General features: G+C 49.3%; 1 protein-coding gene across 1 annotated transcript in view; it reads right to left on the minus strand.

Annotated features, from left to right (window-relative positions):
- Positions 1-15598, minus strand: part of LOC142243975 (macrophage mannose receptor 1-like) — a 234721-nt gene that overhangs the window by 116937 nt on the left and 102186 nt on the right. Inside the window, exons 15-17 of the mRNA XM_075316164.1 lie at positions 12433-12574; positions 11442-11474; positions 6187-6350 (exon numbers count right to left, since the gene is read on the minus strand). Of these exons, the coding sequence (XP_075172279.1) occupies positions 6187-6350; positions 11442-11474; positions 12433-12574 (339 nt within the window). The remainder of the gene's footprint in view (positions 1-6186; positions 6351-11441; positions 11475-12432; positions 12575-15598) is intronic.

Here is a 15598-nt window from a genome sequence, read left to right on the forward strand (position 1 = left end):
GGAGGGGGCGTGGCTTGGCTGCGGCCTACTTCCGGTCCGAGCCGCGGCCTGGATTGCTGGATGCGGCGGCTCCCGGACGGGGAGAGCGCCCGGCGGTGACAGAGGCCAGCTTTACCCCTCGCGGAAGGCGGGGGGGGGCCGCGGAGCTGCAGCCAGTGGTGGGTCCGGCACCAGGGCAGGCGGGCCTGGGGCGACGGGTGCCCAGGAAGCGTCGGTGAGTGGGGGTGACGGCAGGGGCCCTGAAGTTCCTGCTTGGTCACCCAGATCAGGTTGCAGCTCCCGGCCGCGGCGGTCTCCCCCAGGAGGGGGAGGGCCAGCGGACAGAGGCTTTCATGGGGCCCAGGAGGGCTGGATGCGGCGGCTCCTGGCCAGGAGAGCGCCCGGCGAGGACGGAGGCCAGCGTTACCCCCCCCCCGCGGGTGGAGGGGGGGGGGCCGGGGGGCTGCAGCCAGCAAGGGGTCCGGCACCAGGGCAGGCGAGCATGGTGCGACGGATGCCCGGGAGGCGTCGGTACGTGGGGGTGACGGCGGGGGCCCTGCGGTCCCCGCCTGGTCACCCAGAGCAGGCGTGCAGCTCCCGGCAGTGGCGGTCTCCCCCAAGGGGGGAGGGCCCGGCGGACGGATGCCTTCTGGGCCCAGGAGGGCAGGAGGCTGGCGGCTCTGGATGGGAGTCTGCTGGCAGCGGGTCGGGCCACAGGTACCCCCTGTCCTTGCAGGTAGCAAGGGGGGGTCAGGCCAGAAGATAAGGCCCGCGGTGGCAGCCCGTAGGACGGGACGGTTTCCGGGGTTGTCGCCGCGGGACAGAAGATGGAGCTTGGAGGATGGTGCCCACGTGGCGTACCAGGAGGACGGCCGTGGTGGTGGCAGCGCTTCGGCGGCGTCTGCATTACATGAGCCAGAGGCGGTCGGCTCCAGCGAGGAGGAGGAGGAAGCAGCGACGGATGAATCAGACGTCCGGATGGCGTGATTTTTATTCCAGGATATGCCGGGTCGCGGTCGGGTGAGACGGCCGTGGATTTGGCAGGGCTGGGGGGGGGGCGGCTGCGGACACGGCAGCGCCGAGTGGGTTGGTGTTTTGACCAGGTATGGGGTTTACTGAAGTGGTGTATACGGTTGTGGAGAGTGCGCATGCACCGCCGGCGGCATGGACGGGATCGGTGGTTAGTAGGCGCAGGTGCGGCAGGCAGAGTGAAGGCGCATGAGGCGGCAGGGGAGCATTTTCGGGCAGAGGCGGCAAGGGCTGTGACAGAGTGAGTGGTGAGGAACGAAGAGGGGGATGAGGTGGTGCGTCTGGCTGACAGTGGCCAAGTGTGAGAGGTATGGGTGCTTCAAAGGCCCGCTGGGGGGGCTCACTTGCTGGAGGATGTGAGGGATAAGATTTGAATGGGGAACGTGTAGCAATAGTTTCGCTGCTCCCCCGGGAACAGTTTCACCTGGATTAGGTTAAGCCAAGTGATTCCAGGAAGGATAAGTAGAGGGAGGGGAGCGCCGGTGGAGGCTCACCCTCGTACATTTGCAACGTGGCTGCGGGCATTTGCGTTTTTTGGCAAGGGTATCGGGGGAAGGAATTGGGTAATTGGTTCGGCATGGTTCGGTTATATGGATCCATTTGGGGTGGCTTGTTAGGTCATATGGCGGTTTAGTCTGGCTTCAGTACGCCGAGTAATTTCAGCAAGGGAAGGTGTTGCGTGCCAGTATGCGGTAGGATCATACGGGCACATCCTTATGGCTGCAGTGGATGGCGGCTCCTAGTCAGCCCCCCCCCTTTATGGGGGGTAGTTGGCTGTTCGGGGCTTGGAACCCCGGCGACACGGACGATGAGGGTTTTTTGGGGGGAATAGAAGGATGGGTGGTGCAGATTTGGCACGGACGGTTGTCTTAAGCATAAGTGTTGGGTTGTGGTAAGGAACATAGTAATTCTGCGTCATTCTATTTATATTGGTGGATCTTTGCCTCCTTATTGGAAGTTTGCGCTGGGCTAGGGGACACCTGGTGGTTGTCAGTGGAAAGAGGGGTCAGGAAGTGGTGTTGGGCAGGATGGGTGGGCCATTCGGGGCCCTCCTTGTCACGATTGGGTTTCTCTGTTGGGGGGTAGTGCCGGAAATGAGCCGTATATAGATGTATATATTTCGGCTTGTTCAAAACGTATCTTATCTGGAGGAGTCATCGGTGTATGCCTGCTTGGCTCCAGAATTGTCGGCGGTTTATTATGTGTCGTTTGACAGAGGGTGGGATTTGGTAAAGGCGGTGAGCCGGGGAGCATTGATGGCAAAGGCGAATTTGGAGGCGGCATTTAGGTTGTTACTGGTCCACCCTGCTAGCTAGCAGTTCTGGTGCTGCGGTGGGGAGGGGAGTTATTATTATGTTGATCGGTGGGTGCTAATGGGTTGTTGTCCCATTTTATGTTCCTTTGGAGGCGGTTATTTCTTGGTGGAGTGGTTTGTGCGTGGTGTGTCCCAGCTTACACCTCTTATTCATTATAGGTTGATTCTCTTTACATCGGGTTGGCGGGTTGATGATTCGTTGAGGTTGATTGTTTTATTACAGATGGTGGTGGATACTCTTTTGGGCCTGTTGGCGCAGGCAAAGACTGAGGGTCCAACGCCAGTGATACGGTTTGTGGGGATAAAGTTTGATGTTATGGTCAGAGGGGTAGGATTCGTGGGTAATGGTGTGGTCCTATGGGCTGCGATAGAGGCAGTTAGGTCAGCTAAGACGGTGCGGTTTCAGGCGGTGCAGTCTTTGCAGGGGCGGTCGAACCACGGGTGCAGAGTTACGCCGCTGGGGTGCGTGTCTGCTGGACGGCTGGCGATGGCTGCGCCAAGGGTGCAGCCATCGGATCCTTTGTGTGTGGTCACGAGGGAGATCAATGATGATCTGATGGTGTAGGAGGTTTTTTCTTACGGCGATTTAGTGGCCGCGGATTGTGGCTGGGTAAGGTGCTACCTGATGGAACGTAGCTGCGGTACTCGGAGGCAGCGGGTCCAGTTGTTTTCTGGTTGGGCATTGTGGGGTAGCGCTTCCAATCGGTGGTAGTGGTCGGGTGGTGGAGGTTGGCAGTTTTTTCCAAGAGGAAGGTGTGCTGTCATTCTGGCTATCAGTTGGTGGAGAATTCGATTAATAGTTGGTTTGCTAATCCTGGGGCCAAGGGTGGCGTACTTGCGACAGTTGGTTTCTCAATTGGATGTGTTTTAAAAAAAAAAAAAAAAATGTTATGCGTGGCGCAACCAGTACTGGGGTTCGCCAAGGGAATAGCAGCTGCTGTGTTTCCTTCCAGTTCTGCAGGTCTCGGGAGTTGAGGCCGGGTAGCAGACGAGGTGGGCACGGTGTGTCCGGAGGGCTTGTGGAGTCTGGTGTGGCTGTGTTGGGGAGCGGCTCGGTGCCCAGTGACTGAGGTTATTTGGGGCTGATATTCAGAAGTATGGGTGGCGCGGATAACGTTTGGGACAATGTGTGAGGAAGGCCCGGTGGAGTATTTGATGGTGGTGTTGGCAGTGGTGAGTAACGGTTTTCAGGCTGCTAGGCCGGCGTCCGCAGTGGAGCAGAGGGTGGCGGCTGTGGCTGTCTTGTTAAGGATTAGATGTGGAGAGATGTTTTCGCAGGATCTTAGGGCGCGGCAGGCCTTGAAGGGTTTGGTCGTAAGGGTGTGAGGGAGCGGGATACAAGGGTCCGTCTCCGTTGTTTGGTGGCAGCGTTTGGTGAGTGGTTTGTGGCGGCTATGTTCATCTGAGCACGAGCGGGTTTTTGTTTCCCTTGTCCAAAACGGTTTGTGTTAGCCTTTTGGGGGGCTTTGAGATTGTGGGGTTGGTCAGCCCATCTACGGTCAAGAGCGGAGGTTGGATGTTGGAGGATGTGTCCGAGGTGGTGCAGTGGGTTGAGCGCCGGCTTTGTCGCTCACCGAATTAGATTAGGAGGGTGGTGAAGGTTGGTGTTGTTATACGCGGTCCCGGGTGCGGAATTATGTTGTGAGGGTGCCCAGGCTCATTATTGTGTCGCGTTTGTTAAGGTACCATTTTGTGGCAGTGCTGCAGACTTGATTGCAGGTGGCGGGGGTGGGCGCCCGGAATACTATGGGTCGTATTCCTTCTGGATTGGGCTGCCACGGAGGCCCCTCGGTGGGCTCAGAAAAGGGGTTGTGAGAAGTATTGGGAGGTGGGAGTCCTCTTGTTTCGGTGTTACGTTTGGCCTCAGTTGTTATCGGGTTAAGGCAATGGGGGCATTTGAGTCTTTTGGGAGTGGAATGGGTTGGCGTAACAGGTTGGTGTTATCTGTGGGTTTATAACCCCTGGGTTTTTGTGGTGAGGGTGTGCCTCATTTGGATATTTGGGCATTCGTTGGTTCTCGGGGCCTCGACGGTCTGAGGCTCGCCTGAATGTTGCCAGTTGGGTCTGGACGGGTCGATGGTACTGGTCCAGTAAATTGGAGGCAGCGATTTGGTATCTCGAGAAGTTATTTATGAATGTTTTAAAAAAAAAAATAAAAAAATGTTGGTTGTTGCATTGTGTAAGACATACCTGAGCTTAATCGTGGGGTAGTTTTGATAGTGTGACCAGGTTGGAATGGCGTGTGGCTCGTGCGATAGGCAGTATCAATCGAGCCTTATTGGGGGGGCGGCGCCAAAAGTTGGTGGCGCTGAACTGGTGGTTTTGGGGATGCGATGGGGGTGCATCTTCACGTGCTTGGTGCTGTTTTGTGGACGCTGGGATTGCGTGGAGGTGTGGTACAAGCTTTTGGTGTGTGGCGGGTCCAGGCCACGTAAGGAGTCACGTGCCCTGTCCTGTGGCGGGGGGTAGGTCTGGTCCAGAGGCGGTTGAAGGCAATGGTAACTGGACAGAGAGACACCATCTTGGTATGGTGGCTCCAGGTTCCGGGATGTTGCAGGCACGGGGTTCTGCAAAGTTGGGGGGTTAATCCGTAGGTGATTAATACCTCATCTATGGGTCGGTGTGTTGCGGCCAGGGATACTGGGGTGAGAAGTGGTTCCTGGACTGGGCCTACTCAGGGTTGTATATTTACTGTATTGGTTACTGTGTTACCTATTGTTATTTGTTGGGGTCGCCCGTTGGACGGCGCCCCCTTGTGTTAGTATGTAAATAATAGGTAATAAAGGCTGCTGTGGCCAATTTTAAACCAAGTCACATGCAGTTCGTGTATTATTTACAGATGGTATTGGTGGGTAACACACATACAGCACGACTGGAGAATCCTTCCTCAATGGTCAAGAAAGCCATGGAACCCATAGGGTGGAGGGGCGACATGACTAGAGGGAAGGGAAGGAGTGATGGGGTTAATGGAAACAGGAATGGTTTGTTTATAAGGCAGAGTAAAGGGATTGGTGGGTAGGAGGAGTTCCCTGGAGGAAGAGGTGGGACAGTTGAGGGGTGTAAGTAAAGGACTTTGACTTACCCCCTCTCTCTTGACTTCCGGATATGGAACGATCCCCGCCCACCCTCCCTTGTGTTTAATGCCGAGGGGAATTTGGTCTGGGTTGTTTCTTTGTCACAGCAGCGGGGGGTAGGTCTGGTCCAGAGGCGGTTGAAGGCAATGGTAACTGGACAGAGAGACACCATCTTGGTATGGTGGCTCCAGGTTCCGGGATGTTGCAGGCACGGGGTTCTGCAAAGTTGGGGGGTTAATCCGTAGGTGATTAATACCTCATCTCTGGGTCGGTGTGTTGCGGCCAGGGATACTGGGGTGAGAAGTGGTTCCTGGACTGGGCCTACTCAGGGTTGTATATTTACTGTATTGGTTACTGTGTTACCTATTGTTATTTGTTGGGGTCGCCCGTTGGACGGCGCCCCCTTGTGTTAGTATGTAAATAATAGGTAATAAAGGCTGCTGTGGCCAATTTTAAACCAAGTCACATGCAGTTCGTGTATTATTTACAGATGGTATTGGTGGGTAACACACATACAGCACGACTGGAGAATCCTTCCTCAATGGTCATGTCGCCGGATGTGCGTCACAAACAACGTGACCCCGACGATAATTCATTAACGATATCGTAGCGTGTAAAGCCCCCTTTAGCCTTCCCTGAAGGAGTTTGAATACAAAAAGCCTGTTAGCCACATAAAGAGGTCTAGCTGAATGATGAGGAGGGTGATATTACAAACAAATTGTATTACTCTACAAAACAATGTTAAGGACCATTTTCAGTTTTATTAGAATATTAGCAATTTGAACTTACATATTTTGCGAGGAATTTCCACTCCGATTCACTGTCAATGCTGACGAGATGGGAGAAATTGCCTTTACAAAATTCACGTGCTTTCTCCATCGGTATTTCATTCTTGCTAACATAGTATTGGTGGTCATTATAGATTAGCCAACCGTCACTGGTAAAATTATATTCTGCAATATAAAAGATACAGGGAATCATGTAGTAGTAATTAGAGTGGAGTGAAATTTGTAAAAATTGAATTCACCAGCTTCAATAAATTTTTACTCCCAAAATTTGATTTGGAGCGAATTGCAAGTACTGCAAAACCTTCCATTGCACAGAACACACACGTGACCGGAAGCCAGGGGTGACTGGACGGAGGGCCCCTGTGCTTACCCTCAAGCTAGGGGTGTACCCTAGATTTACCCTAAACCCAGAGGTACGCTTGAAGGTAGCAAGGTCTTGTGGTGGAGGGCACGGGGCAGGCTCTGTCTAGTAGTCGTGGCATCAGGGGAAGAACAGGTCACAGTACAACCTGTCATTAACCCCTCACCTCCCCGTCGCCGCACCACACATAGGAGAACTCTGTAACAGTCTCAAGCGACACACATTCACTTCTCTTCATCAGATTATAAAGTTCAGACTCAGGTCTTTCTTAAAAAAAACATTCCAGCTTTATTCCTGGGATCTTCATACAACTTCGGTCCGCATCCTGCTAGTTTCGGTATCCGTCTAATGGGGGGGTTCACACTTCATACAATTTTGCAGCAATCGGTTCTTTGGCACCCGGGCACCGTCTAGATTGTATGGGCCTCTTTTTCCCTCCCTTCACTTCAGGTACCACACAGGGGACCTGATCCATCCAGGGGTCTCCCCTTCATGCCAGGCCATCCAGACATACCCCCAACAACAGCTACACACTGACATTTTCCGTAAATGAGGGCTTCTTTTGATTCCTGCCGGCAGACACCGACGCCAAGCCCCCGACTGTCTGACTAAACCCCTCTCCGTGTATCCCACGTGTCACAGCTGTGGGGTTGACCCATAGGGTCAGGGCTCTTTACTTGGGGGCTCATTCCTCTACATCTCCCTAGGGACTCTCCTTCTTCTCTCCCCTTAACTTTCCCTTATATACCCCTGTTCTTCTTCTCCCTCTGCCTACCCAGGTGCCAGGACATACATACTGCCACCTGCTGGGGAACTAGACAAAGCATTTGCAATTACTGGCCATTAGTGTGTCGGGTACGGTTGAAGAAGGGGGGGGCTTAACTCTTAACCCCCTACAGTTTGAGCCCCAGCCTCTCCCTGCCTCCTGTTCTAGCCCTGATGGTACGAGCCCCTCCACAACCACAATAAGACTTGAGAATATCTAGACCTGTATCCAATCCCTTTCAAGCTTTTTTTATGCCAATATAGCCTTAGTAACGTCAAACTAATCAAAAAACATATGGTTATGGTTAAACAGATAGTAACTGTTCTTCATGTTTGTGCTGACACACACTATCTGTAATGTTTATTCAGTTTTTTAAAGCTTTCTCTCCTTATCTTTATGACTACGTTGTGAGCTGTGATGCCATTCCATTGGATTCACTGTGAAATGGCTGCTGCATTTCCTGATTAGACTTTTATAAAGGCTAGAATGTTTCTCCGGATTAGCTATGAGCTATATGGGAAAATCCGCACAGCCGCATCTGAATTCATTTGAGCCTTCTTTGCCTCACGTAATATTCTCCTTTGAGTAAAATGGCACTGGTCATTGTTTTGACTATTTATACACAATCTAATTGCAAGTTGTTTAAATTTGCCCAGTTTTGCTTTTACGGTATTAGCATTAGAGCCGGTTGTCAGTATTACAGCTGCCGCTCACTGTGAACTGAGTGGTGACTGAAGCCGCTCCAGCTTTTCCTCTATGACTGAAAGCCAGAGGCTGTTAGGAGGAATAAAGTTAAGTTCTTACTGGCAAAAGGGTTCTAAGTGCAGAGGCTGCACGGTGTGAAAACACTATTGACCTGTAGATTAATCCCATATTTGTGAGTTAGTGTTTTTTTACATGACGGGTTCCTTTTAATATTTTCAGTAAAAATGAACTGGCAATATGATTCTCCAGGTCAGTACAATTATGTCACAATATGACTGAAGGACACCAAGGAACAAGGTGCTCCTATGCTGTCCCTCATGCTAAGGGACATAGGCTATTCCTGACCCCTGATGGTGGAGATGCCTGAGTCCCATGCCTTACTATTCTCCTGACCATAACTAATGTTTCCCCGCCAGGGAAGGAAGGGTCAGGAGTGTGATGGAAACACAGATTAAGATAGACAGGGGGAAACCAATAATCAGACACACTGCAAACAGTAAGAGACTTAGGAGAAAAGTAAGAGCAGGAAGGCAGCAACAAAAAGACAAGAGTTAACATCACATCCGCTCACAGCAATAATGCAAAACAACCACCAGAAAATCTAGATCACAACACCTCATCAGACCAGTATTTAGTGACTAACAAAAGGGTAACAATGTTTTGAATGTTTGACTTTCGGGCTCCATATCTCACCGTCCACTACAGCTTTGAACATGATACTACTTTCATTTTTAGACAATCATTTTGGCTATCTCATAAATAAATTTATTTAGCCTATGATTATTTCTAATTAATTATGATGTATGTTTATTATTCTCTGGGGTTTCCACAGACCCAAGAGCATAATATGGCTACATTTCCACGATCAGGAGACACTGAATTCTAGATGCCTCCTGCAAAGATGCGAGTGTTCTCCGCGTGAGAACGCAGCGTTCGTGCCCATTATCAGGATTCTAGGTGCTGTGGACTTTCACTGTCTTCTTCCCGCTAAGATCGCTTGCGTCTCCGCAGGCATATAGTGAAATATTGTGGTTTGGGAAGCCATTTCTATAAATCCCATCCTTTGTGCTTCTGTGACGCCCTGGACTATCCAGGTCGTCCCAGGTAGACACAACAACACTACACACCCCCTTCCCAGTTAGGTAACATCAGTCAAACTTAAAGCCTTGTCACCACCCTCCAGGTTTGATGTCCACACCAGGGTGGGATGGAGCCAGGCGGTTGGCTCCACCCACCGAGGAGTTCACAGGCCTGGAGGCGGGAAAACAGTTAGTAGTAGTCTAGCTCAGGCTCTGGAAGAGTCAAGTTCAAGTTCACGGGCAGTCCTGTGTCCAGGCTGCCCAGAGACTACTCCGGTGGCTGGGTTGGAGCCCAGTCACCATTGGCATGGAGGCAGACGGTAGCGGCCGCCTGCAGGAGACCGGGAAGACGACCGGTGGAACCGTAAGGGACCGGGACAGGGTAGTGGCCCGCCGGAACCGAACCGGGGAGCCAACTGGATACCGGAGCAAAAGGCAGGGTACTCAGACCCCGAACTAGGCTAGAAGCCACCCCCATAGTCAAATTAACTGATTGCGGTCTGGACCTCAGGGGTTCATTCCCACCTAAGTCCCGATTAAAGGCAACAGCCCAACCATTCTGGATAAGTGCCACCGCCAAGGGCAAGAGATCCAAGGGCCAGCGTCTGCGGGCAAACGGGCTCCTACGACAGGTACATGTCGGGGAGCGGACTACCGGTGCCTAGGCACAGGAGTCAAGATTCACACACAGAGGTGCAGGAGAAAAGCGGACATTACCAACCTAATCTGGGAAAAGCTGCAGCCGGCTGCGGGCCCCGTTCATCACTCCGTTGGTTTACCAGTGACTCCAGTGTATTGTGTCAGAGTGAGTACACCAGTGCCATCCGGCACCGCGCCGCGCTGCACCGCAACACTACATCCTGCACCCGGGCCCCGGCCCACCAGACCCCGGAACCAACATCCCCCTACCCACGGAGGGGTCAACACCTAGCTGCGCTACTACACCATTCCCGGGGGCCCCCACACCTTCACCGCAGTGGTGGTGTCTACAATCACCACAACCCGTGGGTTGCGTCACGAACTATCACTTCAAACCAAACACCCAAATCCCCGCGTGTAGCGCCAACTACTTTGCAGAGCGACGTGACCCCCGGGGGTCTGTGAGAGGCATGAGCCACCACCCGCAGTGCGAGCACGGATCCGAGCGGCTCGGCGGTTGCAGCCGAGCCCGCGGGGCGGTACACTTGTACTGTACAACGTAGCGTTTTGGAAGCAGGGAAAACAAGCTGAGTCCAAAATATTGCAGACACTGATCTGTCGATATTCAATTTTAAGAGAATAATTTGCCTGGATAATTTGTCCAATTTACAAAATAGGGATCTTGTCAGATCTGCTCATTCTTTTGAGAAGTAAATGTGATGATGTTTGAAACTTATAGGTAGCCATCTTGTCTGTGACATTCACTATTTTGCAACAAACATGGAAGAGGAGTTGGCTTTTCTTGTTGGATGACTGTCCTATTAACGGTCTTTCACCTCTGCCGTCATTTGAAGTACACTCTGCATTTACTCTCCTTCTAACTTCTAAATAGTCGACTACCATTCACTGCCACCATCTTCAGCAACCACTTCACTAGAAACTAGTCACAGGTTTTGGACTGGAGCCTCTGTTTCCATCCTGACTCCTCATTGTCTCATGATTTAATGTCAGTTTTGTTGCCAGCAACTCTTAGCATTGCAGGTCAGTTGTAGCTGCTTTGAGCCCACACCCCTTTAGGGTTAAATAGTGGGATTTTCCCAGCAGTTCTTGCTGTTGATAGAATTCATTCTATTTTGGCTATCCTGGTGGAAGTAGCTGTTGGGGAATTGTCCTGTGCCCATCCAACTTTTACTTTGGACTCTGTCTGCAGCCATAGATTTTGGTGTTTGTATCCTTCTATTTATCCCCCTGTCGGGACTAGTGTCTCCCGCTGGCCAGCTCACTAGCCAGGGGTGTTTGCAGGGCTAGTGAGCGATTAGGTATCTGGCTCGACTACAGGTTGAAACACCCCATATAGGGACACTAGGGAGCTCAGGTAACAGCTTGAGGTGAGTTTAGGAAGTGTCCCCTCACCCCTTTCCCTAGCCGTAAGGCCCACCATTGTTAAAGTGTCCCCACTTTGTTTCTGGTGTTTTCTGTAGTGTGTCAGATGCCTGTCGGTCTGAACGCGTGTGTTAAGCGGTGCATACAGACTTCTCCTACTCCGTGCGTGACACAATGTACAATTTCTCAAAACCAGTGCAGCTTCACAAAGTAAGACATACACGGCTGAAATATGCCAGTGATTTATTGGTGCTGCTCTTGGCTCAGGCAGCATGAATCCGATGACAGGTTCCCTCCAAACAGAATAAAAATAAACTATTTACCAAAAAGTTTTGGTTCTTCCTTTAACTCTGCTCCTAAAAAAAAAAAAAGAAAGAAAAAGTAAGCGGTAATGCACAAGTATATGGGCTGTTACAGCTCGAGATTAAAGAGTATTTAAATTACACCAATCACCATGATTTTCGTATATAAACTAAAGCCAGTGCTATACTGGCACCATCAGGCTGATTCTCTACATACTTGTAGTTGTCAGCTCGGATGTTTAGGTTTTGAAACACAAGCAAGTAAAGTTTGTAAAATGAGCCACTAGTTGAGTGACATCAGCTGCCAATCAGCTGATAGCTGTCGGGGAATTCATAGTTATCCCCTCCCCCTGTTATTTATGCTAATTCTATTATACAATTGTTTTACTTTGTGACTAAAAGGACCTGTGCTGATGTCATACCCATGTGCTCAGAAAGGGCGGGGCCTCAGCCAAAAGAAAAATGTTGCTTCCTGGTATTAGCTATGTTGGCTGAGGCCCCGCCCTTTTTGGTCACATGGGTATGACATCAGCACAGGTCCTTTTAGTCACAAAGTAAAACAATTGTATAATAGAATTAACATAAGTAACAGGGGGAGGGGATAACTATGAATACCCCCCCCCCAGATATCTGATCCTCAGCTGCTGTCACTCAATAAGCTGCTGATGTTTCAAAACCTATATGTCCTAGTTGACACCTAAGATATGTATACATTCAGCCTGATAGTGCCAGTATAGCACTGGCTTTAGGTTTATAGGAAAACCCTGGTGATTGGTGTGCTTTAAGCCATAGCACTTTCAGCTTAGCAAGACAAAACATATCTACAATACTTGCTACATTTGAGCTGTTTCTGGCTCAGTTATGGTGCATTTGAAGAGTGAATTTGCCATGTTGTGATTGTCCCTGACAGAAACATAAATACAATGGGGTGATGGAAACAAAAATTTCTGTTGGGTAAACTATGAATATTGTGTAGAGCGGATGATTTGCTTTAGCTTTAACATTTCTGTACCTTTTTGTAACTTACAAATCCATTCCAATGGCATATCACAGTGCACGTTATACCAATTAATAAAATATCTAGACAATGCCACACACTTCTTCTGCTCATCAGATTTGTCAGGATTGCCATATTTCCAATTTTCGTAATTCAGCTTATTAAAAAAGAAAAAACAACTTAGTTATCTGGTACAAAGTTACATGTATTTGTATGGACGCCTAAATCTGTTGATAATACCATTGTTGTATATTTTTAGGGTCATATATTTTAAATAAACTACAACTATTTTAAACCTTTAAGGTGAATTTCCCACAATGATTATTTGGTGCATTTTTTTCTTTTGAGTATTGTCATATACCAACACTTCTGTGTATTACAGTTCTTAAAGGGAACCTGTCACCAGATTTGGGGCCTATAAGCTGCGGCCACCACCAGTGGGCTCTTATATACAGTATTCTAACATGCTGTATATAAGAGCCCAGGCCTCTGTGTAGAACGTAAAAATTACTTTATACTACTCACCTAAACGGTCACTGCAGTGCGGTGCAGACTGGTCAGATGGATGTCTCCTTTCTCCGGTCCTCTTTTGGCCATCTTTGTCATCCTCCTTCTGAAGCCACGGTGCATGACCCGTCCTACGTCATCCACAATAGCCGGCATTGAGGTCCTGCGCAGGCGCACTTTGATCTGCCCTGAGCAGGGCAGATCAAAGTATTGTAGTGCACCTGCGTGGGACCTCAATGCCGGTTATTGTGGATGACATAAGACTGGTCATGCACCGTGTCTTCAGAAGAAGGAGGGCAAAGATGGCCGAAAGAGGAGGCGCCAGTACTGGAGAAAGGAGACTCCCATCTGACCAGTCTGCACCGCAACGACTGTTTAGGTTAGTATTATAAAGTGATTTTTACATTCTACACAGCGGCCTGGGCTCTTATATACAGCATGTTGTATATAAGAGCCCACTGGTGGTGGCCGTAGCTTATAGGGCCAAAAATGGTGGCAGGTTACCTTTAAAAGAGTCTCTCAGCAGGATTTCACACCCCAAACTATTTATATGTGCATGTAACTCTTTCACAGATAAGCTCAGCACTACCTTTACATGACCAGTCCACTCTTCCATTACTGACAAATCAGCATTTGAATTGATATGCAAATGAGGTTGAAGAACCATTTATAGATCTGAAGCCAATGTCACTCCAGCTCTATTTCTTGCATAGTGCTGCAGTCTCCTCCTGTTAGCCTGGCAGCCATTATGTTATATACAGTCATATGACAAAGTTTGGGCACCCCTATTAATGTTAACCTTTTTTCTTTATAACAATTTGGGTTTTTGCAACAGCTATTTCAGTTTCATATATCTAATAACTGATGGACTTAGTAATATTCTGGATTGAAATGAGGTTTATTGTACTAACAGAAAATGTGCAATCCGCATTTATTTCAAATCTGTTTTATTATTAAGTTTATAAATCAAGCATACATCTTGAACATTTATAAAGATTATAAAACATAAACAGTGATCTCTCAGTTTCGGAATGACAAAAATAACATCACATTGTAGATTTCATTGGAACTCTATAAGCTATCCTTATGCTAACACACCATGGCAAACCATACACTAGAAATCAGAGTTCCAGCTAAACATGTCTTCCTGATAATTGACAAGACCACTCTCAGCATAAAACAATCCCCTTTTAAGTTATTGAATAAACATTTAAGAAAAAGTAGAAAACTAGAAAAAAAAAAAAAAAAAGAACAGATATAAGCTTAGAAAAGAAGGAATCAAATAGAGTGAAGAAAGTAGGGTAAAGAGGGGGTGGGGGAAAAAAGTGTGTGGGGAGAGGGGAAGACAAGGTATGTCACCATTTCTCATCCCAAATAACCTGCCAGACTCACCGTGAACTCAGGAGACTCCATGAACGTAATCCACGGTCCCCACACTGTGATAAATTTTTCCGTGAGCCCATTAAGTTCAGCTGTGAGTTCCTCCATTCTCTGGAGGTTTGCCATCTCCTCTACCCAGTCAGCTAACGTGGGGCATCTAGTCTGTTTCCAGTATCTGGGAATAATTATACGGGCTGCCGCTAAACAAAATCGCAGCAGGTCCCTCTTTTGTGACTTGAATGAACCTGGGAGGATAGAGAGGAGGGCCACCTGGGGAGATCTCTCCACCTCACCCCCACTCATCTTTTTATACAGAGAAAACACTGAGTCCCAGAATGGTTGCAATTTAGCACAGCTCCACCATATATGTAACATAGACCCTTTTTCTGTACCACATCTCCAGCACATGTCGGACACTGAGGGAAAGATAGCATGCAATTTGGTCGGGTATTGGTACCACCTTGTGAGAATTTTATAGTTTTTCTCTTGGGCGGCACAAGCCAGAGAAAGTTTGTGGGTCCACAGAAACGCCCTGCTCCATCTGTCCTCCGAAATGTCCTCTCCCAGTTCCTCTCCCCATCTATAGACAAATTTGGGTTTGTCCGACATGTCTCTCTGGTTCAGCATTTTATAAATAAGAGATATGACATGCCCAGGTGACGAACCCTGCAAGAACAATTTCTCAAATGGAGTAGGGGGGGTCCTCAACTTCCTCTCCCTGTCCTGGTTGGATAGAAACGATTTCAGCTGCATATATTCTATCCAGGAAACCTCTCTCCCTGTGGCCCGTAGAGATGCATAAGGGGGCAGGGTATTTCCCTGGAGCACATGAAAAAAACGAGTTTCCTCCACCCGAGCATATCCCAGAAATTTATTGGAATGAAGCCCCGGAGGGAACTCCTGGTTGCCAAAGAGGGGGGTAAGTGGACCCCTCCCCTGTGAGAGAGAACCCCTCTTAACCTCACCGTCCCACGTCCCCATCACTGTCCAAATAAACTCCATTCCCTTCTCTATCTGTGACCTACTCTCCTTTCCCATCCATGAGAGGAAGTGCAAAGGGACTCCCAATCCGTCCTGTTCGATCGCGACCCATTGTTTCGAGTTCCTATGGAAGTGCCAATCCATTATCCTCGTTAGAATAGTTGCCCTGTAGTATAACTGGAAATTTGGGAGCCCTGCCCCTCCATTATTTTTGTGTCTGGTAAGAGTTTTTATGCTTGTCCGAGGTCTCCCATTCCCCCAAACGAACCTTGACAAAGCCGTCCGAATTTTGGAAAAGTAACTCCCCGGCAGC

This window comes from Anomaloglossus baeobatrachus, chromosome 6 (assembly GCF_048569485.1).
Source record: "Anomaloglossus baeobatrachus isolate aAnoBae1 chromosome 6, aAnoBae1.hap1, whole genome shotgun sequence".
NCBI lineage: Eukaryota > Metazoa > Chordata > Amphibia > Anura > Aromobatidae > Anomaloglossus > Anomaloglossus baeobatrachus.